Source organism: Erpetoichthys calabaricus, chromosome 3 (genome assembly GCF_900747795.2).
Source record: "Erpetoichthys calabaricus chromosome 3, fErpCal1.3, whole genome shotgun sequence".
NCBI lineage: Eukaryota > Metazoa > Chordata > Cladistia > Polypteriformes > Polypteridae > Erpetoichthys > Erpetoichthys calabaricus.
This window is the reverse complement of record NC_041396.2, coordinates 160,158,025-160,180,844: the sequence shown is the minus strand read 5'-3', so window position 1 is coordinate 160,180,844 and position 22,820 is coordinate 160,158,025. Positions and strand designations below refer to the sequence as shown.

Below are 22,820 nucleotides of genomic sequence, written 5' to 3'. Positions count from 1 at the left end.
ATGAGGTCGTCTGCAAGACAATTTAAGGAAACTGCCACCAGCGTTGCATTCAGATAAAAACATTTTTATTTTCCATTCCTGTCACTCTTCCAAATTCTAATTTTCAGTTCTACTAAAGTGGCTGCAGGATATAATCAGGGCATATGCAAAATTTAAAACAGGGAACTCAAAATTAACTCATTATTTTATTTCTTGTTTTTACTGTGACACAACTATTTAAAAATATATATTTTTAATTGTACGTTTTTATCAGATTTGTATTGTAATGAATGCTGAAGTTTCCTCTTTGAAGCATTTATATCCCAACCAGAATGAGGGTCTGTATATCTGCCTTTTGATAATCTTCTAATGTTCTTAAGTGAAGCAGGAACAAAAATGGAAATAATGTCTGTATAACTGGAAACAAAGGTAAAAATAATATTTATATACAGTACTGTTTGGTGCACTTTGCACTGCTGTATGATCATGTGGTCTTCTGAATGTCTGTTGTATTAATCCTAAACATATGTGGGAGAGCAAAAGAAAATCAGGAGCAGAACCAACTGTTTTTCTAAATGGTTTACAGTAATACAGTGAAGTAGAGTGGGCACTTTACTAGGTTTTAAACTGAAAAAAATATTAATCAAAGTGCATCATATTTGGAAAACTTTTAACATTTTCCAGTTCAGGTTAGTTAATGAAGCAATATAAACATACTGCATTAATGTTTTGCCATTTTGGCAATCGTTTGAATTCCTAGATCACTTGTGATTACCACTTTGTACATTTTTCAGGGTGGGTAATGTAATTTCCTTTCTCTTATCATCTTGTATTTTTCCCAAGAGAATAGGCAATTAAACTGATGGCATAACTAAATAGTTGAGAATGTTGCGTTTATACTGAAGAGGCCATAAATGACTTTATCATGTGACTGCTTTAATATACAGTAGAAGATTTATTGAACATCAAGACAAGAGAGCTGATTGGAGGATGCTTCATTTATTGAATGCATTCCCTACTGTTTGAGATGACTGTTGCTTGTATTATTAGGTGGCCAAGCATTTTAAATCTGACTTACTGCTACACTGTATGGTTGTGCAAGGTATGACATAGAACCCAAAATAAATGCTATAGCTCCAGCCAGGTCTCCCCGTTTAATTAACAATTGAGAGCAGACCAAACAGCAGTGTGTATGGATGCCTACAGCACAAAATATAGGGCTACTATGCCTTCTTAAAGCTTTATCAAGTAAATGGCTCCGTCGAGCATTAGTCCACAATTAGAAGCTACCTCAAATATATAGTCCTCCGACCAGAAGGGGGCAGAGTCAATTACCTTCTTTGGGCATTATCTCTGTGTGTTTATAACAGCACCTCCTCTTATCCCAGGGTGATATTGCTTACTACGGATGAGTCAGGAAGGTGATCTTCAGATACACATGTGTGACAACAGTTACATTTAACTGCTGTTGTTATTTTATTGATTTGTTTATTTGCAAGTTTTCTTTCATAATCCCTGATAATTTTCGATCTGGCATAATTAATAATAACACACATGTCATCTTAATATATGTTTTACAAATGTGTGGGTAATGGTCATATCCATGTTTTTCCCAACACCACTGCTCCCATTTCAGTGTTGGGGGAACTGCTTAACAGTATGTGGCACATGGGAGGAACCAGCCCAGGATCTGATGCGTCTCCATGAAAAGGCATACTGAAGTACATACTGTACCTTCACTCAGAGAGAAGGTTTAAAATGACCAACTAATTTAACCTGCACATTATTTGATTATTTTGAAGTATACCCTTCCATCTGTCTGTTTGCAAAAACACACACCAAGACTGGGTGAGTAAACAAATCAAACTCTGGAGATTGGAAACAACACTGTTAAGAGTGGTGCTATCCTTGTATTAAAAATATGAAATTATTTTTTTTAAGATACATATGTTAAAAGTCATTGGAACATGAAAGATCAGTTCAAAAATGATCTATACAGTAGGTTGAATGACATTTAGAAAAATTCGGACGTGAGCGTCAGTAGGCTTTGCGCCCTACACACTAAGTTACATTTCAGTAATTACTGCTCTGATGGTGATCTTTCTGATCATAAAATAGGTCATTACGATAGCAATTGACAAGTAGAATTCATAATTAATTGTGGAATTATGGTATTTGAGGGTTCCTCTAGAGTGCCTCTTTCTCTTGCACGATTTGGCTCAAAAACTAATCAGCACATCGTCATCTCATAACAGGGTTAAGTTTCGAGTTTGGTATTTTTCCATCCAGCTGTTATAGCTTTAGACCATCCTCAAGAAACTGTTGCAGACAGACAGACACACACCCGTCATCGAGATATTGATGTCTTAGGTATCAGGAGATCCTGAAACGTCGAGATCCGTCAAAAAACCCGAGATTGAAATTTTTTGTCGAATCTAATGCTTTTGCCACGTTTCCCCATGGATGATAGATTATGGTGGGGGAGGGCGCAAAGCAAAAATGTTAAAAATCACTTCAGCAACTTCTCAGGAGAAGCACACAATATATAGGTTTTTAGAAAAAAATGATATTGTTGTGATGTCCTTATATGTAAGGTAGACTTTGTCAGCCCCTCTTGATGTCCACAGTGGTTATCAAGCTCATTTAAATAATATTTGAATGTTTACTTGAGGTCAGGCATGGCTTTTAATTGCACTTGTTGCTGAATCAAATGGCTTGCCCAGCTCTCTGTCTGCAGTTCCTGAAGTACAAAAGCACAGGTTTTACTTATCTGTTAAATTCAACACAGAGCTTATTGTTATCTCAGCTGCTGACACACTCTATACATTAGGCATGGGGATCATGCAGGCCTGGAGAGATCCAACGGCTACCGACTTTCACTGAGCCAATATTTTTAATTAGAAGCCAATTCTACACTAGTTGTTATTGGGCACTTTAATTAATTAGATGCATTACTCCCATGCCTATATCTGCTAAATTCATCCTTTATATTTTACTTTTCTGAGAAGATAACATTTTTTGGACCCTTTATCGTCACCTTTTACACATTTAAACATTTTATTAAAACTGGTACTTATGTTGAATGCACAAAGAGCCAAATGACTTACAGTGTGTGCAAATGACTGCAAGTCAATTAAAAAAAAGCAATAAATCAATGTTACTAAGTTAGTAGGGCTGCATACAGTACAGCTACCATCCTAAGCAATAATCCAGAAGCACGGAGTGGAGCCTCATCACCAAGGGGTTTCAGGCATAACAATTCCTGTTGTTTCTTAACATTTAACAAAAAAGTGGTGGGATTTTTCTGCATTGCCTATATGTTGTGCTTGTGTTTTGTCCTTATACCTCTCACCAAAGAGAAAAAACCTTACACAACTGAATGCTGTAAATAACTTATAATGAGTTCCAAATTCATGCACTGTCACCACAGAGCTACACAACATTCCTGTATTGCCAAAACCATGTCCTGCCAAACATGCTAGTTAACAAACTAGGGCAGTGAACTCTGTGGCAAAACTCTTTCTGAATTTTATAGAGAAACACATTTTTCCTATGTGCCTTCTGTTACCAAAGGTCCAAAAAAATAAATAAAAATCAAGCCCCGTCTGAATGCAACTGCAACTTGGAATCAGTAACCTTGAGAATGCCCCATGTAGAATTTCTTCAAAGAGTGAGCGCCCCTTTAGAAAGAGGCCCAGTGTAAAGGTGCTGAAGACTCCTGGGAAATACATGAAAGGCAGTGGAACAGGACTATCTTACTGGAGCAGCAGGGAATTACTGAATACCAGTCAAGATCCCATGCTGGCCATTGAGAAGGCCTGGTTACTACAGAGTAGGAGTGGGGAGCAACTGAACTGAGTTAAGCAGTTCAGCAAAAGAATGGATGAGTGGCTGGTTGCTTGCCTTCAGAATTTTACTATTTGGTTGCTTCTTTGAGTTTTCCTTAAGACTCCTCTTATAAGTTTCAGCCCATTAACCTCCCACATCCACTTCCTTTAACATGGCATTGAGGTGTACATCTGTATTTTAAACCCATGAGGCAAGGAATCCACATAAAAGACAGTTAAATGACAGCCTTTCTAGCTAGGGTGGGCATAAGTGATAACACCAACATTTTAAGGTACACTGAGGTGGGAATAGTCAAAGAGGTAGCGAGTCACGTGTACTGCTGATGTTTGGTTTTGTTATGCTGTCATAAGCCTCAGTATTTCTCGTTTTATTTTAAATAGGTGATTTTATTTTTGAAAATCAGAACATTAAATGACTTGCTACTTAATCAAATATATAATGATGGCACAACTGACACAATCATTTAATTTAAAATGAATACAAAGAAAACAAAGGAAAAATTGAAACACTTTGGAAAAAAATGACAACAAAAAACAAAAAAATCAAGAGGCCATTTCTCCCCAAATATGCCTCAGCATTTCAAGAAAATTAAATTTTCAATTCCTTGTTATGATCTTTCTTTGCAGTATACTTTATGGTGACAAGGAAGGGCCTCCTTGTTATGTTCAAATTCTCTAATGTAGAAGTGAAATAATAACACAGAACTTTTAATTGAAATGCAATGACATTTTATATAAATCATATTAACAAGACAAAGGAGTCTCAACTGGGACCTACAAATGGTATAACTTGAACACCCCCCACACACACACACTACACAGAAAATAATGCACACCAGTTGTTTCAAAAATGTACAGAATAGGCTAAGTGGCGCATATACAAAATTAAAATATTGCTTAAAATGCAATTACTTAGTGTAAATCTACAAACTTTTTTTTCCTAATTTAGCTCCTGGGAGTGTAGGTGAAGAGCTCAGCGAGGCATTTAAACCCACTCTAACAGCAATAAAACTTGACACTTTATAACCTTTTAACTAAAAAAGTACTACAAATAGCTTATACCTTATAATTGAAAACAATATAAAGGGGTTTTCATTTTCTCCATTAATAAGACATCAGCTTAGTGTGAAATATTCCCTATAGAAAGATACAAGGAATGAGAAAAAGGAAGATGGTTTGTAAAGCCGGGCAGCCATTACACCATCTAGTCTTTGCCTGTCAGTTAGACTGAAGTCATACTTTAAATTCATTTTTTTTTTAAAACATGCTTCAACTGAAACTAACAGTTTGAAAATTTGCTGCGCTGAATAACTGTTAGAATTGATAAGACCACTGTACTCTGGAATGGGGCACCTTATCATACAAGCACATGTATTTTCCATTTACTTATCTGAAATGTCCAGTAGACAGGGAAAGCCCTCTTGCCATTTTGTACATGCTGACCCAGACACGACATATTAGAACTTCTTTTTAACGGCCTTATCAAGATTTTCATTATAGCAGCCATAACATTTCAACATTCTGTGTCAGAGTGGTGACGTGAGTTACATTAATGGTGTAAAGTGTTATGGCATATTTAGTTATAAGTTTTATACTAGTGCTATTGTTTCTTAAGTTATTATTTCTATGTAAATAAGAGGCAATCAGTTGGTATTATATTTCATTTACTTTACAGCCAAGCTAGAGTAAATGGCACAGATATGAATGCAGTTAAGACGTTTATGTGTCTAATGGAGTGAGAGGTTCGGCAGCTCACTAACTACTGGATAGCTCAGTAGATATTGGTGAATCTCATCCAGCTACCAAGTTCCTACACACCATTAGTACTCTTAGAAGCTACTTTGTTTAGAATGTTGTTAAAAATATGTCTTAAGGCCAGAGAACAAATTGTTACTGTAAACTGCTCAGCTTTATTTGAGTAATTTTTTAATTTGCCTTTATTAATAGGGTGCATAAGCATGGCTGCTTTAACTGATGCCAAACCCCGAGTAATCAGTAGCATCTTTTAAGCTAGAACCATGTTTCTTTAGATTTTTGGATGGGTGCTTGCTTTAGTTGCTCCTATTATCCCACGCCCATTAGGTTGAATGGCAACTCTAACCTGGCCTGGCATTACTAAACATGGTGAGCACAAGAGGGTTGCATTTGACAGTTTGATGTCCTGTCCAGGTCTGGTTCTTGGCTTATATCCATTGCAACTGGGATGGTCTTGCGGTCTTTGTGACCCTGAGTGTTTGGAACATATTAGAAACAGTTTTGCACTAAAGTATGCTTATTTATTATTTCTATTATTATTTTAATGCTGTACTGGTAACGTCACAACAGGACCATTTAGTTTGCCTTTATCAGCAGCAGACACTATTTTGTGTGTGGACTTCCACAGGCGTCACCATCTTATTTGTGACACTTGCATACATTGCTAGTGACATCATCTTGTTGACGTTTCACATGCAACATAAGCAGGCTGGAGGAGCCCTAGTTAAAAAGTCTGAATATTTCCATCTTTGTCTTCTTCAAACAAATCACAATAAAAGGTTGCCTTAGTGCTCTTCTGGCTTATATTTTTGCCAGTTTTTGGTTAGCTCATTTCTTTTGTGATTCAAACCCCTGTCTGTTTTAAGGCCAGTCATCAATTTTTCTGAGTAAAAGTTTAAGAACTTTACTTTTCTGAAAGTCATCTGTCCCAAGAGTAACACTGTAATAGATCAAATTTGGTTACATAATGGATGAACTGATACATTTCACTAAGGCTGGTGGACATATTTGGTCTTCCCTCACTTATAACCCTGTTCTTACAATACCTGCTGTGATGGACAGCTGGGACGCCCCTTTGACACTAGAGCCGGGAGAGCAGCCAATGGATTCACACTACGTGGCAGCCCCCCTGAGTTGCATCGGGGCCACAGGCATGGGATTTCGGAGCTCATTCCTGTTGGGTTCCGTGGCCACGGCCAGGGGGAGCTGTAAGGCTTCCTGAGCCTGTGTGGGTGATAACACAGCCACACCCGGAAGTACAGCCTTAATTAGGTTAATTATCACCTGAAGCACTTCCGGGTGGGCTATAAAAGGAGCCTGCGGTCACAACTCAGTGCACCAGAATCGGGAGAAGGAGGAGGAGGACGAAGCTGCCTTGGAGGAGTGGAGGAGAAAGAAGAGTGTTTGTGGTGGTGTTTTGTGTTACTATGATGTATTTTGGTACTGTGTTAGGACTGAGGGACACGGGGAAGACGTGGACCTCAGCTGAAGAAAATAAATCTTTTTGGTTCATTTTATACGTGCCTCTGCTGTCAGTCTGTGTCAGGTCGGTGCTGATATAGCGCCTTTCACACTGCCCACATCCTTGACTGTTTGTGAAGACCACTGCTGTTAATTAAGTAGGTAGCATAAGAGATTACATGTCATTTTAGTTGTTATACTGCAAATATTCATTATATTTTTGCAAAATACAATACAGTAACTTTTATAAAAATAATATTCAGCCCAGGACAGTTTTCCATATGTATTACAAGCTAGAAGAAAGGATGGCATGTTCAGTTTGCAATGTTTATTAAAGAAGATCCAGCATTCTACTAATGAGAAAGTGCAGCTTTATAATAAGAAGAAGATTCTGAGTGCCATCTAGTGACACTGGAATCAACTGCCTGTCACTTCTGAATTATGTTACTGTAAATACAAGTTCATTTAATGCTGACACACTACCCTAATTTTAGCTTTGTTTACTTTGTTATTTAATAAAACTTAATTTCTTTTCTTCATCTCAGTTTATAAAATGTGTAGAGAAAACAATGTAATAGAAGAGAAAGATTATCAAGAATAAATGAAGACAAAAAAAATTTACTGACTATACGTCTTAGGCAGAGACAGACAAACTGAAATAGAACTGAATAGAACTGAAAGACAAATATTGTATCACTGTCCTATGTGTTTCTTTCCATGATTTATGGTGGTATTATCACCTCTGTCTATTTTTTAGATATTATCTTATTAGTTAGACACAGCGTCCCAGCAGGGTGCTCTTGGGTTTTATAAATTCTTCCTCTCATGCGTTTATTAAGGGGAGTCAAGATATAGTACTCCCAGATCTGCTTGTTACGCCTTCTTTGACATACAAGTGTTGTTAAAGCACTCTCTTAGAATTATATCTGAGAAGAGTTTATTTTAAATCAGTGTGCATTCAGTTACCACATAGTGTTATCTTATCTTCATTAACTTTAGCAAGTAAGAATCCTTTATAAAACTGGGTTAGATGATTTCAATGTATCAGTGAGGATAGTGATGGAAAAAAAGTCTGCTTATATATGCAAGTTGTACTATATAACATAACCTAATATTCTCAAACCTGTTTAATGCAGTTCAGAAAAATATGAGTGCAAATCCTGGCAATATCACACAGAAGGCAGGAACCGGTCCCAGGACAAGGTGCCAGCCTGTCACAGGACCCACTCATGCACACACCCGTACAGGGCCCAAATAGACTCACCTGTTAGGCCTATCTTGTATGTCTTTGGAGATGACAAAAATCAAAATTACAATATCAGTTACTTGTTTAGATGCATTAATCATTGATCCATCTATCAATTATCTATCTCACATTCCTAATTTAGGGTTACAGGGGCTAAAACTATGCTGGCAGAACTGAGCGCAAGGTGGAAACCATACTTGGACAGGGTGCAGAGAGTTACCATATATAGCCAGTGCAAGTGGGAGAATACAAACTGCCACTGTGCATCGTGTTTGATAACTATGAGAAAGCCTTTGACAGTGTTACTTTGATCCCTCGAAAAGCAAGGAGTTGCAGCACAATATATGGACCTCTTTAGGGAGCTAAATTCCGGGTACACAACAGACATATTGCTGCTGTTGTCACCCATAAGGGTTCTGGTCGAGGAGGATGTTAAGCAAGGGGACACCATCTCTCCAAAGCTCTTCATGACGTGCCTCGAGATGGTAATGTGGGACATCGACATGTGGATAAGTGGCGACTGGCTGACCCAAATCTGATTCACAGAAAATACTGTACTCATTGCAGAAAGCACTGTGCAACTACAGACCATGTTGAAAACTCTAGATCACAAAGGATCAGCAGTAGGTATGAAAATCAACCATACAAAACAAAATACATTAGGTCAAATGATTTAGCTCGCAGTCACATTACTGTCAGAAACAATGAAAAAGAAGAGGTGTTGAGGACTGTGTGTATCTCGAACAGGAGGTGAACATGAGGCGGGACATGAAAAAGGAGATCTCACAGAGAATAAGAACTGGATGGAAGGCATTCAACTCGTTTAAAGATGTGTTAAAAGCAAAGATGGACAGGACCACTTGCGCAGACCTCTTCAACACCACAGTTTTGTCTGCGATGCTATACATAAGTGAAACACAGGGTACAAAGAAAAGGTAAGAGCAATGGCTGATCATAGCACAGCAGGCCGTGGAACAGTCAGTGCTTAGAATCTCATTAAGAGATCACATCCAGAATGAGGAGATCATGGAGTACCAGCAGAGCAAACTCAGATGGGCAGGACATGACGCATGACTAAACAACTATTGGTGGACGTGTGCAGTTGCCGAGTGGTACCAACATGAGTGGAAGTGACCACTTGAAGGACACCCACTTTTATGGGAAGACAAGATACAAAAATGGATGGGACCTAAATGGAGAAGAATGGCAAGAGCAAGAAAGGAATGGATGCAATGCTGTGACCAATGGAGTCAAACTGACACCCAATAGTGTGGCTAACCAAGGTGATTATAGCCAGACAGTGGTGCAGCACTGACACCTTACATCATCCAGAATCCCAGGTTGAAGCTCAGGCCAGGTCACCATCTGTGTGGAGCTTGCACATTTTCCTGTATATGTATGTTTTTTGTTTAGGTTCTCCAGATTCTCCCAGATCCTAACAATCTGTACATTAAATTAAATTAACACTAAATTGCTCCCAAACGTATGCATATTCTACAGCCACTGTGACTGATTCTGCAATGAATGTATGATTGAACATTCTGTAACTACATATCAGCAGATGTAAAAAACAAGGCATTCCCATTTAATAGTTCAAGTATAAGAACTATAAATCTCAAAGACCAAGAAAAAGCCCTACAGCAGGGTTAGGCAGTATGGGTCCTGGAGGTCCACATTGGCTGCAAGTTTTCATTCCAACCCAATTGCTTAATTAGAAAACCAATCTTTGCCAATCTCAGACCTTATTTAATTTTATGTCTCTTTAATCTGCAATGTAATGTTCTTATATCAAAGATTTTGTTCCTTTCTAAGGAAATCATCCAAATGCTTTGAACCCTAAAATGGATAATTTCCAGTCTGTCACATTTATTAAACCTAATAGTTCAAGATGAATCCACACAGGTGGAAATGTAAACAAACCAGATGGAGAACTGCTGGTTCCTTTGTCATTTGCAACTTATTGCCAATAAGGACCCATTAAAAACACAGGGAATGCAGCTGTTTAAGACTGAAATAAGCAATTAAGGGTTTGGAACCTTAACAAGCGAGACCACTAAAATGAAGCAGAAAAATGTCACTTGAGCAATAAGTCCTTCATTAGCAATAATTCACTTCTCATTAAGAAACTGGGTTGGAACAAAAACTTGCAGCCCCTGCGGACCTCCAGGATTGATGTTGCCCACCCATGTCCTAGAGTTTTGATGGTTCTTACAGGACTTTAGAGAAACTGTTTTAAAACAAATATATAAAGTGAACTTATAGTAAATGTCTAAGCTTAAACCTTTGTCATGCACATGCTCTTAGGAGACGGCTTAAGGGTTCTGGTGTTGGTAATTACACGTTGTGTGCTAATACCTTCTCTCTTCCTCCCATTGCAGAATGGAAGACCAACAACCATTCCACCTGTGAAGTCCCCTCCATTGTCTGCCCCTTCTTGCCTAGAAGCCATATGATCAGCAGTTCGTCCATCTTTGAGTTAATTCTGTTTTGAACTCGCATCTGAAAAGACATTTCTGCAACTTACAATTCTATGGAGTCACCAGAGTGGTGCCACACCCTTTCATGTTGTTATGTCTCCTTTTACATATTCTTTTGTGCAAAGTACAACATTATTCCTTAGATAGCAAGATGCTGCACACAATAATTATGAAAATAATTATTAAATAGCCAAAAGAGGCTTAAACCAGGACAATAAAAATATATGGCAGCAATCAAAAATTAGCATTTTAGTGGATAGCAATGCATAGTTGTGGATAGTTAGTGAAAAGATTTATTATTTAAAAATATTTTTGTTTTTCCTCTTCTTAATTTATCTTTTAAGTACTAGTAGTAGTAATACTGTCACATGTACAGTGTACTGAGAAATTCTTTATTATATTTTTGACAACCCAGGCGTCTTAAAACACTGTCCACAGTGTCCATCATAAGCTACCAAAAGCACTGCAGCATTACATTGTATGCCGTTGTCTGTAAGGTTCATCCTGGTAGGGATCAGTTTTTAATGCCATAGCCATAAATTTAAAGGCCATTTAATGCTTATATACAGTAACACGATGAAAGAAGTTTAAAGCAAGCGAATGGAAAAGGAATCAAAGAAACACAGTTTTCAATTAGAATTATGGAAAAGATTTATTGCTGGTACATTTTAGAATTACTTATTCAAATATTTCATTTTAGTGAAGTAATTTTTCCACTGATCAGAAACGAAATTTAGCTTCACAATATTGAAGCCTTTAGATAAACACAGTCACAAGTAGTACACAATCACCACTAAATCAGTTTGTACTTGATTTGCAATTTTAATTACTATTCTTCTTAATTCTGCTTTAAAAATAAAAAATGATTTACATTACAATTGTTTTCTAAATAGTAACAGCAGTTGCTTTCCCTTGCCAACAGCTCAAAAAACTATTTGATTTCATTTTCACAGCTACATGTTGCTGGACAGTCTTCATTTAAGGAATCGTCACATCCATATTTTTCTCTCTCCTCTTCACAGTTGCTGTACTTGTCCTGGTATATGCAAGGATTAGCTAACAAGTAAGAGAATGTTTGTGAATTTGTATTAGAAAGCAAATTATTCAAAATCAAAATGCCATCCATTATCCAATTTCAGAACCTGTTTAATTGTACTACTGGGTTGCAGGCAACCAAAGCATATCACATCTGCATTGGTGTCGAGGAATAAATCACAAGCCTTGTTGGCCCAACCATTATCTGTATGGCATTGGTGTGTTCTTCATGTGGGTTTCCTCACATATTCCAAGGCAATGCTTGTTAGGTTGATTTGCAAACCTAAATAAACCCAGTGTGAGTACACAGTGATTGACTAGTGTCCCATGCAACCTTGGTTCCTGCCTTCTGCCTAATGCTAATATACTTTTAAATGCCTAAAACATATGCCCATATATAGCCTAACTAAGGCTACATGGCTAAAATGTTGTGGCTTTAACCTTCTTTCCTTTTCAGTGCGGAGATAACCTTTAACCTTTTTTCCTTTGCAGATGCAAGCTGATGCAACTCTAGATTACAGACAGAGAAATTTAGTTTAGCAAATATACAATATGTGTACATAACTGAACCAGATGTTATTGGCTTTTTTTTACTTCCTCAAAAACTTCTTCACAGAAATGGATCTTTTCATCATAAACATTAAGCCATTTCTGATGACAACAGAGACTACAGGGTTTTCATCCCCTTCTCCTTACTCCATTGTTTATTGTTTGGTCAAATGCTGTACAAGAGTTTTTGGAATACATTGAACTGTTTTTCTTGCAGGTTAACAATTAAGTTATTCACCTCTACCTAATGACTGTCATTCTTGACTATTCAGAAGCGTTACTGAGATATCCAATCATCCATCACCTCAGTGCACATATCCCACTTCAATGGAAAAGCCTTCTTCCATTTGAAGAATTGCCGTTTACAGTGTTTGCTGTGTGTAGGACGATCTTCAAAGGCTGGAAATCGTCCAGAAGGTTTAGTTTGACAAGATCCCATGCTGGTAAAGCTTTGTATTTTATATTTCTTCTAAATGAAGCATATATGTTTACTGTACAGCATACAACAGATTTATTGTATTTGTCCACTGATAATTATTATAGTATATAAAAACACTGCTAGCACAAAACTATAATTCCAGCATTTGGCTGTTAAAATTTACAGTGTCTTCTTTTCATCTGGTGTATGTAATGTGAGGCCCTACCTCTGAGCTTGCTGGCAGTATATTATACTGTGGAGTTCACAGGGTGAGGGGACCCATCTGGGTGGGATATTCATTTTGTGAAAGAAATGTCTGACATTTATTGCAGGTGGTCAAAGTCTTGGATTTTTCTTCTTTTGTCATTTTTACTATTATGATATACAGATTTCATTATGGGAGCTGCATGGTAATGTAGTGGTTAGTACTGCTGTCGTGCCACTTCAGGGACATCAGTTCAATTTTTTTTTTTCTTGTCGAGTGATATGGTAGTGTATTGCTGGTCCAAGTCTGTCCTAAAGAAGAGAGCTCATCATTCAACATATTAAGTAAGTGAAAATGAAGCACACTGCTGATCATGTAACAAGTATCCTCTTGTTATCTAACCGTTGTTTGTTACATTTTTAATTTGCTTGCTTGTTGTTTTTCGATTAGGGATGCATTACTGTCACTCATGTGCATCTGTGGATCACCCACCAGGCTCATCTGAAACAAGTACTACCACCGTGGGGTGAGAAGGGGAGCTTGCGCTAACCTTCTCCTCTTTTTTTTTCATCTGCAGTACCGAGAAGATGCCCTGTGAGAGCAATTAAGTCAGCCCCTTCTAGTTTCCTACTTATAAGGCCCACAGCCGCCAGAAGGAGACGGTCAGTTGTGAACAGACTGCACTGTAGGATGGCACTCCTTATAACTTGAAAAGAAAGATGAATCTTGTTATCTTTTTCTTTTTGTTGGTTATACTGGTGTGCATAGAGGCCCTTTTTGTTACATTTTTCTGCGACTGAATTAAACGGAAATGACTAGGATGGCACCCCAGCCTTCATCTGTGGGACCTGCATCACCTTATTCGATCACAGTCTCATACATTCATCCATAACTATCTAGTTATGTGTCTGTTCACATGGACAGAATATTGACAACATACTCAGGGATTAGGACTTTACTAGTAAATAATCAAAACCTAAATCACTCATTCATTTTTATCACCCTTGCCTTTTCCAGTATAAAGTGGGAATGGAATATTTTGATAATAAAGATAAAAAACACAGCAACACATAAGTTTATCCCAGAGTACCCTTACATACACTGGACCAACAATGTGGTGCCCATCCAGTTGACTTCACATTACTAGACTAGGTGAAGAACCGGACTCCGTGTAGGAAACTGATGTGAACAAAAGAAGAACATTCAGCCTCCATCTATAAAATGTCACAGCTTAGAACCGAACCTCAAGTCATTTCTAAGCTGTGACATTTTATAGATGGAGGCTGAATGTTCTTCTTTTGTTCACATCAATTTTCCTGTATTCACATGGCAGGTGGAAGTACTACATCCTGTTGCACAATATATCTCAAAAAGCAGTGAAAATAAACATAAAATAAACATTAAACATAGACAAATGTAGAGTTTCTTTTAAAAAAGAAATCATTAATGATCCTACATGATAGTTGCATGGGCTAAACTTTAAATTAACACAATGCTGAAAAGATATATTACTCTAAAACAATATCTGCATCCTAGTGTGTGCTTGGTGTGTGAGTGTGTGTGTGTATGTGCCCTGCAGTGGGCTGGCGCCCTGTCCGGGGTTTGTTCCTGCCTTGCGCCCTGTGCTGGCTGCGATTGGCTCCAGCAGACCCCCATGACCCTGTGTTAGGATATAGCGGATTGGCTAATGACTGACTGACAATATCTGCATTGTTCTTGAGCTTTCTTCAACACAAAATCAAACAAAACATGTGTACAAAACAGTCATTTTATCAGAAAAATAAACACATAATACTTTGCACATCAATATCAATTCTATAAACCTACAAATAAAGGAAGAAAAATAACGAGGGAAAAATAACAACACAATAAAGAACACTAAATAAACCTGAAAGCTCTAATAGACCCACGTCTGCACATTTCATCGCTGTCTAACAACATGGAGAACATGTCACTATATCATACTATGGAGACTCCACCCACACCTTTTCAACTTCTCTGGGCTCTGTTCCTCTTAACAGTTAAGCCCTTGGCCTTTCCTTATTCTCTTGACTCCAAGTTCAATGTCTCTGTGATTGCAAATGCCTTGTGAAATCTTTTTTGTTAGCAGTTCTCGGTGAATTTTTTAAATTTTAGCTGCTAGTTTCTATTTGGATCAGGGATACCTGACTATAGCTCCACCTAATGGTTTTTTGAAATCCTTGCAAACCCAGGCCTATTTATTGGTCTTAAAGTATAAGAACACCATGGCAATCCCTTAACTAAATCCCACTGATCAACAGTCCTCTCATAGTGTACATGTTAAACACAAGGCAAATTGCTGTCAGTTACGTGAACTTTTATAACAGTACACATTCTTTGATTTTTGGAGCTTACTTTTCACATTATGAAATTTCAATAAACTGAAGCCAAAAAAGCAGGATGGAGCACACAACTGGAAAAACTGTGGATGGGATATCCACCTATTGCTAGGTACACTTACTCATAACAGACCAAATTAGAGTTGCCAAGTAATCTAACTTGTATGTTTTTGGATCACAGAGGGAAAACAGAGTACTTGGGGAAAATTCCCTTGAACATAGGTAAAACATGCAAATTCTGCTCATAGAATGAGTGGGCTGGGCAAAGTCATATTTTGTAATTTGTAGGGACAAGTATTCATTAGCAACACTAGCTGCTAATTAATATACAATGTAAAATTCTCACACCCACTTTATACAATTCAGGGCCACAGGGGATGAGAGCCTATTATGTCATGCCAGCCAATCACTCAAGTCTATCACTCACCACCAGTTAACCTGACCAGTATGTTTTTTCAGAGCATAGGAAGGTAACCAGAGTACATGAAAGAAAATTCACACAAAGACAGAGACAACCACCTGCAAACTCCACACAGCCAACATCAAGCCGTGGGATTAGAATCCAAGAGACTGGATCTGTGAGGGGGCAACATTACCCACTGTGACACCTTCATAAATATACACAGAAGGAAATACATGGAGACCATTTTTTTTCTTTTTTGATCAAACTGTTTAGCATTAGAACACTCTAGACGAGAACAGGCCATTCAGCCCAACAAAGCTCGCCAGTACTATCCACTTATTTCTTCCAAGAAAACATCAAGTCAAGTTTTGAAAGACCATAACGTCTTACTGTCTACCACACTACTTGGTAGCTTATTCCAAGTTTCTATCGTTCTTTGTGTAAAGAAAAATTTCCTAATGTTTGTGCAAAATTTACCCTTAACAAGTTTCCAACTGTGTCCCCGTGTTCTTGATGAACTCATTTTAAAATAACAGTCTCGATCCACTGTACTAATTCCCTTCAAAATTTTAAACACTTCAATCATGTCACCTCTTAATCTTCTTTTGCTTAAACTGTATAGGCTCAGCTCTTTTAATCTTTCCTAATAATTTAACCCCTGTAGCCCTGGAATCAGCCTAGTCGCTCTTCTCTGGACCTTTTCTAGCGCTGCTATGTCCTTTTTGTAGCCTGGAGACCAAAACTGCACACAGTACTCAAGATGAGGCCTCACCAGTGCATTATAAAGGTTGAGCATAACCTCCTTGGACTTGTATTCCACACATCGTGCTATATAACCTAACATTCTGTTAGCCTTCTTAATGGCTTCTGAACACTGTCGGGAAGTCGATAGCTTAGAGTCCACTATGACTCCTAAATCCTTCTCATAAGGTGTACTCTCGATTTTCCGACCGCCCATTGTGTATTCAAACCTAACATTTTTACTTCCAATGTGTAATACTTTACACATTGCATTTTGGATGTGTTGGCAACAGCATGAGTCAATTCCTTTTAAAGGGTTGTAAACACTAAAGCATTTTAGTAAATTTCACAACTCAAAAAGTTGTAAATAAAATGTTAATGTAAAGAAAATCAAAATAGGATATTAGTTATATAAGTTAGGAATTTGAGTTGTGTCATTGTTTATAGAAATGTAAAGCTTAGCCATCATGACAAACTACTCTGCCAAAATGCTTAGCAGATGTTTATAAATGTGGGGTGTTTATTTAAGCTGAAATTTCCAGATTAGGGATAACGTCATTTTAATGGTGCAATAAAAACTTGAAAGTATAAGATATGAGCATAGCTTTTAGTAAACCTGTCGCCAATAAGTTATCGTTTTAGTGAGAACAAGAGAAATAGTTCATTTATCATTCAATAGTGTGAACTAGTAGGCCTCCGCGTAGTATTGGTTTACTGATTTAAATAAAGTACTTACTACACAGTCTGTCTTCACAAGACTCCAGGCAGTCAGCACAAGGCATTCCTTCTTTGTATGGAGTGTCATCATTTGTATTTCCTCTGCATGCAAAACAGATAGATCCATGTTATGCTTTTAAAAACGTCAGACATTAATATTATACAATAAGTTCTTGGCAGAAGGAGTACCAATGGACTGATCTCATGTTAATGTGGGCAGAATGCGAAAACTCCTCATGTACATTGACTGAGCCAGGAAATTTAGACTGGTGCAAGAGCTGTAAGGCTGCATCACTGATAATGGCTTATTATTCATTTGTTCTTTTCATAATTACTGCATTATACTTTCAGGTTATTAGAACTGGGCTGAACAAAAGGTAGCTGTATTCTACAAGTATGCCATTAGGTGACGTTCAAAAGACTAACAGCCATTTCCCAGGCAAGATTTATAACAAGCATTCTTCTTTCACCTACTATACACATTATTCTTATTTTACAGACTAGAATTAAGTAAATATATATACAGTATATAGCTTTACTATTAATAAATGTCTTCAGATTGAAAGACTTATGTAGCCTCTGTTTTCTTAATAAATAACACAACACAAGTAAACTAAATGGAAATTCTTATTGATATGATTTCCACACTGTAAGTTAATTAAGAATGCCTTTGGTGAATTCATAATCTGAAAACAGAATAGTTGGTCAAACAAAGAAGTTGTCTAATGGTCAGAATTAGCCTCAGACTAACAATTATAGTGAAAAATTATATGATTTGGCCACACCAGATTTGCTCAGAATGTTACATGGCATTTGCTTTTACTTCCATCAAATGATCTTAACCTGTGGAGGTTCCACTTGGACGACCAACAGCAACTCATTTCAGAACAATTGAAAAACCCCAATGATATAAAGTCTGAGCAAAGATTTGTTAAAATGTCACTCAGTGTATACTGCGGATTTAATACATTGTCAAAAATTAGCAAGGAACAATGCATGGGGCAAATGAAATTTGTTTTGAACCTTTAAAAGACAGTTTTTTAGTAACTTTGCTATCTGTTCAAATCAAAAACACTGCTCACTTTATTTTATTCTGTTATTGTAACTCTGTCAGTCAATTTTGTTTCTATCCTTTTAAAAGCAACTCTCCCAAACAAATTTACATGGGTAAAGGTCTAGAGGAAGTGTTTAAACTATACAGGTTCTAAAGTTGGGTAACATTTAAACATAACCTAAATAAAGTGTTCTCAAATGTGGTCCTTGGTAACTGCAATATCTCTATGTTTTCATGAAAAAACAAACTTTTAATTAGTGGTTAGATTTTTGGACTGCAAATTTAATTAACTGCTCATTTACTAGTATTAGATTTGAAAATTAAACACTGCATGTAACAGATGGAAAACTGGAATTAGGCTTCTTGGTCCCAGCTCACCAATCGACTTTTTGTAAATGTTCTGCTTTGCAATTAATCAGTGAGTTTTTTTTAATAAAGGAAGTGATGCAGTCAGAAAATTGTGCCAAGTTCAATTTACGGGAGATCAAATCGATCTTTTGCCAATATATTCCTTTTTGCCCTGCTTTCCAAAGAATTAAAAATGATTTCCAAAAGACCAAGCAAGTGATCCAGCTTATTGCCCTCTTAGGCTGTCATATTATTTTCACAGAAGTGGTACTCACCCAGGGCAGTATTGACAAACATACAAATACTTTGGATTTGATGTTCCACACTTGGCAAAAGAACACCCGATCAAAAAAGAAATAAACCAGACAACCTGAAAAGAAAAAGAAAGGATCTGCTACTTTTTATGCTACTGTCCATGAAACTTAGACTAAAAGGTTTATAGTGTGATACACAATTATGGACAACACCCCAGTAAGAAACAGTTTAAATTTACTAAAATAAATAAACTGCTGAATCACAAGGTAAAAAGTGTAATATTCATTACTGAAGATGGTTGGCTGCACTGTTTATGATTATATTCTGAGGTTTAGTTTTCATTCAATTTCATTTCATTGTATATTGTAACTGATAATCTGTGTTTTATTTATTTTGTGACAGAACAGATGATGCACCCAAAAACAGTAGTTCAGTTTGCTTGAAAACCAGCCTGGAAGAAAAGTATGCTGACTCAAAAGTGCAAGCATTAGAAAATAGGAAGAGGCGGCTCATGCAACATACAAAATATGACAGCATTAACAGGTGGGGCATGCAAAATATGAGAGAAAGCAGCATTATCAGGTCACATGTGTTAAAATAGGAGTTGTGGCAGCCTTTAAGAATAGTGCATGAGAAATATAAGTAGCAACAAAATAACAGATGGCACATGCAAAATGAAAATGGACACTGATCAGTGAAACAGTGCGTAGTGTATGAAAAGTTATGTACAAAATTGGAATTAATAAGAGATTTTAAGCTGAAGTTGGAATTTGCATGTAATAGGACAAAAGTAGTGAACCTGTTGCAAGTTAAAAAGCCTGAATAGTCTGTTGAATAAAAACATACGTCTTTTAGAACCTATTGCCTAAGGTAAATGTTGTTTGCTCTTCTTTCAGAGGACAGAACAAGACTTTCTGTCTTGGTCTGGGTTAGGAACTATTCACGACTAGAATGCCAGTCGTATGTGACAATCCTCAGTGCAAATACATTATGTCCTTGGTATCATAATACTTAGAATGAGAATATACTATTGCAACAGTTGCCACCAGGGAATGAAATGAAGGTCCTCCTTCTTTATTGGATTACTTCATAATACTGTATAAACTGATAACAGCTCTCATAGTACATACTATACTGTCCATTGTATATACACACATTTTAGTTACATTGATTAGCACATTATGTCACTCACAGAACATTTCAAAATAACAGTTGTCTTTACTAATATATTGTAACACAACCACCCACACATATAGTGTACTCCAGTCAGAGTGGGCAATATATTGGCTGTTCCAGTATCAGATAAAATTTATTTTGTGGCATGGATTTAGATAAAAATGTTTCACCAATATGCTAAAAATTTTTGGAAAACTTGCCAGCATACTTAAATGTAAAACACTGTCTAACTGCATTAACCATAGCTCAGCTGATGAGAATTGCTTCACAGTGCCTTTGCAACACTTGGTCCATTTCTTTAAAAGACTGAATCAATGCTGTGCTTTCTTTCATCCTGCTGTCTCCCACAACACCTCTAGCTCTAACCCGCTTCCTTTTCCTTCTGCTTACCTCCCAGCTGGTGCCTGTTGCTTATGGTGCTGCATCTCAACTGGCAATCAGTCTAGCTCTTTGCACCAGCAAAAGCTAAACACAACAGATTGTTTCTATAATTAATTAAAATCATTAGATAAATTAAATGAAATGTACCAGACAACAGTTGTATAGTGAAAGATGAGATACATTTAACCATTAATGTACACTATTTACAGGATATTTTCTTTTAAGTAAAGTAATAATAAAATATTATAAAAAAATAAAGTATTGTAATTAATTTCTTGTCTCACATACCGCTTACATGTTGTTTGGACACTCAACTAAGAATTACACCACCTTTACACTGTACTTGTAGTACTTCTATGTCCTTAACCTTACTTAATCCAATCCAGAACTTATTTAGGACATTGGATCAGTGAGGTGGCAATATGCCAATCTCCCTGTAAAATTATTACTTTAATAGTTGTCTTGCTGTGTTATATAAGCTAACTTTTATGGCCTCAGCCTTAATAAGAACAGATTCAGAGCTACTTGCACTTGTGAAAGTGTAAATCAGCATTAGTCTGGATTTCACAGGAGAGGGCAAGAGCCTCTTTCTACAAGGATCCCTTCAGATTTGAGAGAGGACATTTTACAAGCGAAAAGAATGGGTCACTAAGGAGGGAGCAGGAAGACCATCTGAAAACAACGCACACAGACAACAGAAGATTTGAGCAGAATAGGATACCTCCAGATATGCCACCTATTCTTTAACCAGAACATCAGTTTGATGATAGCCCCCCAAAGTGGAGTGAAGTAGAGAAAATGGTGAGGAAGACAAGAGCAGCTTCAGCTCCAAGACCAAATGGAATTCCTTACAGAGTATACAAAAATGCTCCAAATGTCATCCAGTTCTTGTAGAAGCTAATGAAGATGACATGGAAGACTCAAGCCATCCTAAAAGATTAGCGAAGAGTGAGGGGAGTAGTAATCCCTAAGGTAAAGGATGCCTTGAACATTGGTCAATCTCTTGTATGTTAAGATAGGATATTCTTTAGCGTTGTTGCTCAAAGGATAACAACCTACCTGGAACAGAACAATTTGATTGACACATACAGTAGATACCGGAAGCTGGTATACCAGGCTTCTTGGGATGCTTAGAAGACACAAGCATGATATGGCATCAACTCTGGTCTGCAAGAAGGGAAGGAAGAAATCTGTATGTTTTATTCCTGGACCTAGCCAATGCTTTTGGATTGGTTCCCCACTCTCTCCTCTGGAAAGCCTTCAAATTTGTCCCAAAGACCATCACAAACTTGATCAGGAACTATTTCCAAGATTTGCAGTCCTGTATTACAGCCACAGAGTACACAACATTATGGCAACGACTGGAAGTGGGAATAATGGCAGGGTGCACCATCTCCACATTAGCTTTCACTATGGAAATGAAAGTGATCATCCAAACCTTGAAATGGGTTGTAGGAGGACAGCATCTGCATTCTGGACAGCGATTACATCCCAGTCATACCTACATGGATGACATCACCACCCTGATGTCAACTGTCGAATATACCAAGCATTTGCTGAAAAATCTGCCTGCCAATATAACATGGGCAAAGATGAAGTTGAAACCCAGAAAATCCAGGAGCATATCCATTATCAGAGGAAAACTTGTAGACCAGAGATTTCACATAGGCAAAACATCAGTTCCGATGATGTTGAAGATGCCAGTCAAGAAGCCAGTTGGGCAGTGGTACAATGCAAGTTTCAAAGACTCAGACGAGAGTGACCAACTAAGGGAAGAAACCATTAAAGGCCTTGCTATTATAGACAAGACCTTGCTTCCTAGCAAGGTGAAACTGTGGTGTGTCTTCAGTTCAGATTGCTCCCCTGTCTGATGTGGCCTCTATCGATCTACAAGGTCACAATCTCCAAACTCTAGAAGCTGGAGAGGACAGTCAGTTAATTTATCAAGAAATGGATAGGTCTCCCATGGTGTCTTAGCAGCATCGGGTTATATGGATATGGTGCGCTGGAGCTACCTCTCTCAAGCCTCACAAAGGAGTACAAATGCACCAACGTAAGGCTGGATATGACTCTAAAAAAGTCTCAAGATGCCACAACACAAGCAGTTGCCCCTAGATGTGCAACAAGGAGGAAGTGAACTCCATTTGACACTGTACAGCTAACAATGTCTATTCTTAGACATAGAGACATTGTGGGACAGATGCAACGAGGAAGAGGTGATTTTGGGTTAGGGACAAGTCTACCCTCATGGAAGTAAGGCAACATCTACCCAGTGAAGGCAGCTGATGGTTTCTGAGATTTGGCAGCATGTGGAGGCAGAGAGACATGCAAGAGCAGTTTCACAGTCCAGACATGGCCAGTGGACTAGCTGGGAAAATCTGGAGCATCTTAAGCTCACCTGGAACAATCTGT

The 22,820-nt window shown here is 37.6% G+C and overlaps 1 protein-coding gene across 1 annotated transcript in view; it reads right to left on the bottom strand.

The window, feature by feature from the left end:
- Positions 1–11,430: 11,430 nt before the first annotated feature.
- LOC114648423 (uncharacterized) overlaps positions 11,431–22,820 on the bottom strand; it is a 53,679-nt gene continuing 42,289 nt past the window's right edge. Inside the window, exons 14-16 of the mRNA XM_051924723.1 lie at positions 18,872–18,966; positions 17,214–17,296; positions 11,431–11,822 (exon numbers count right to left, since the gene is read on the bottom strand). Of these exons, the coding sequence (XP_051780683.1) occupies positions 11,698–11,822; positions 17,214–17,296; positions 18,872–18,966 (303 nt within the window). The 3' untranslated portion in view covers positions 11,431–11,697. The remainder of the gene's footprint in view (positions 11,823–17,213; positions 17,297–18,871; positions 18,967–22,820) is intronic.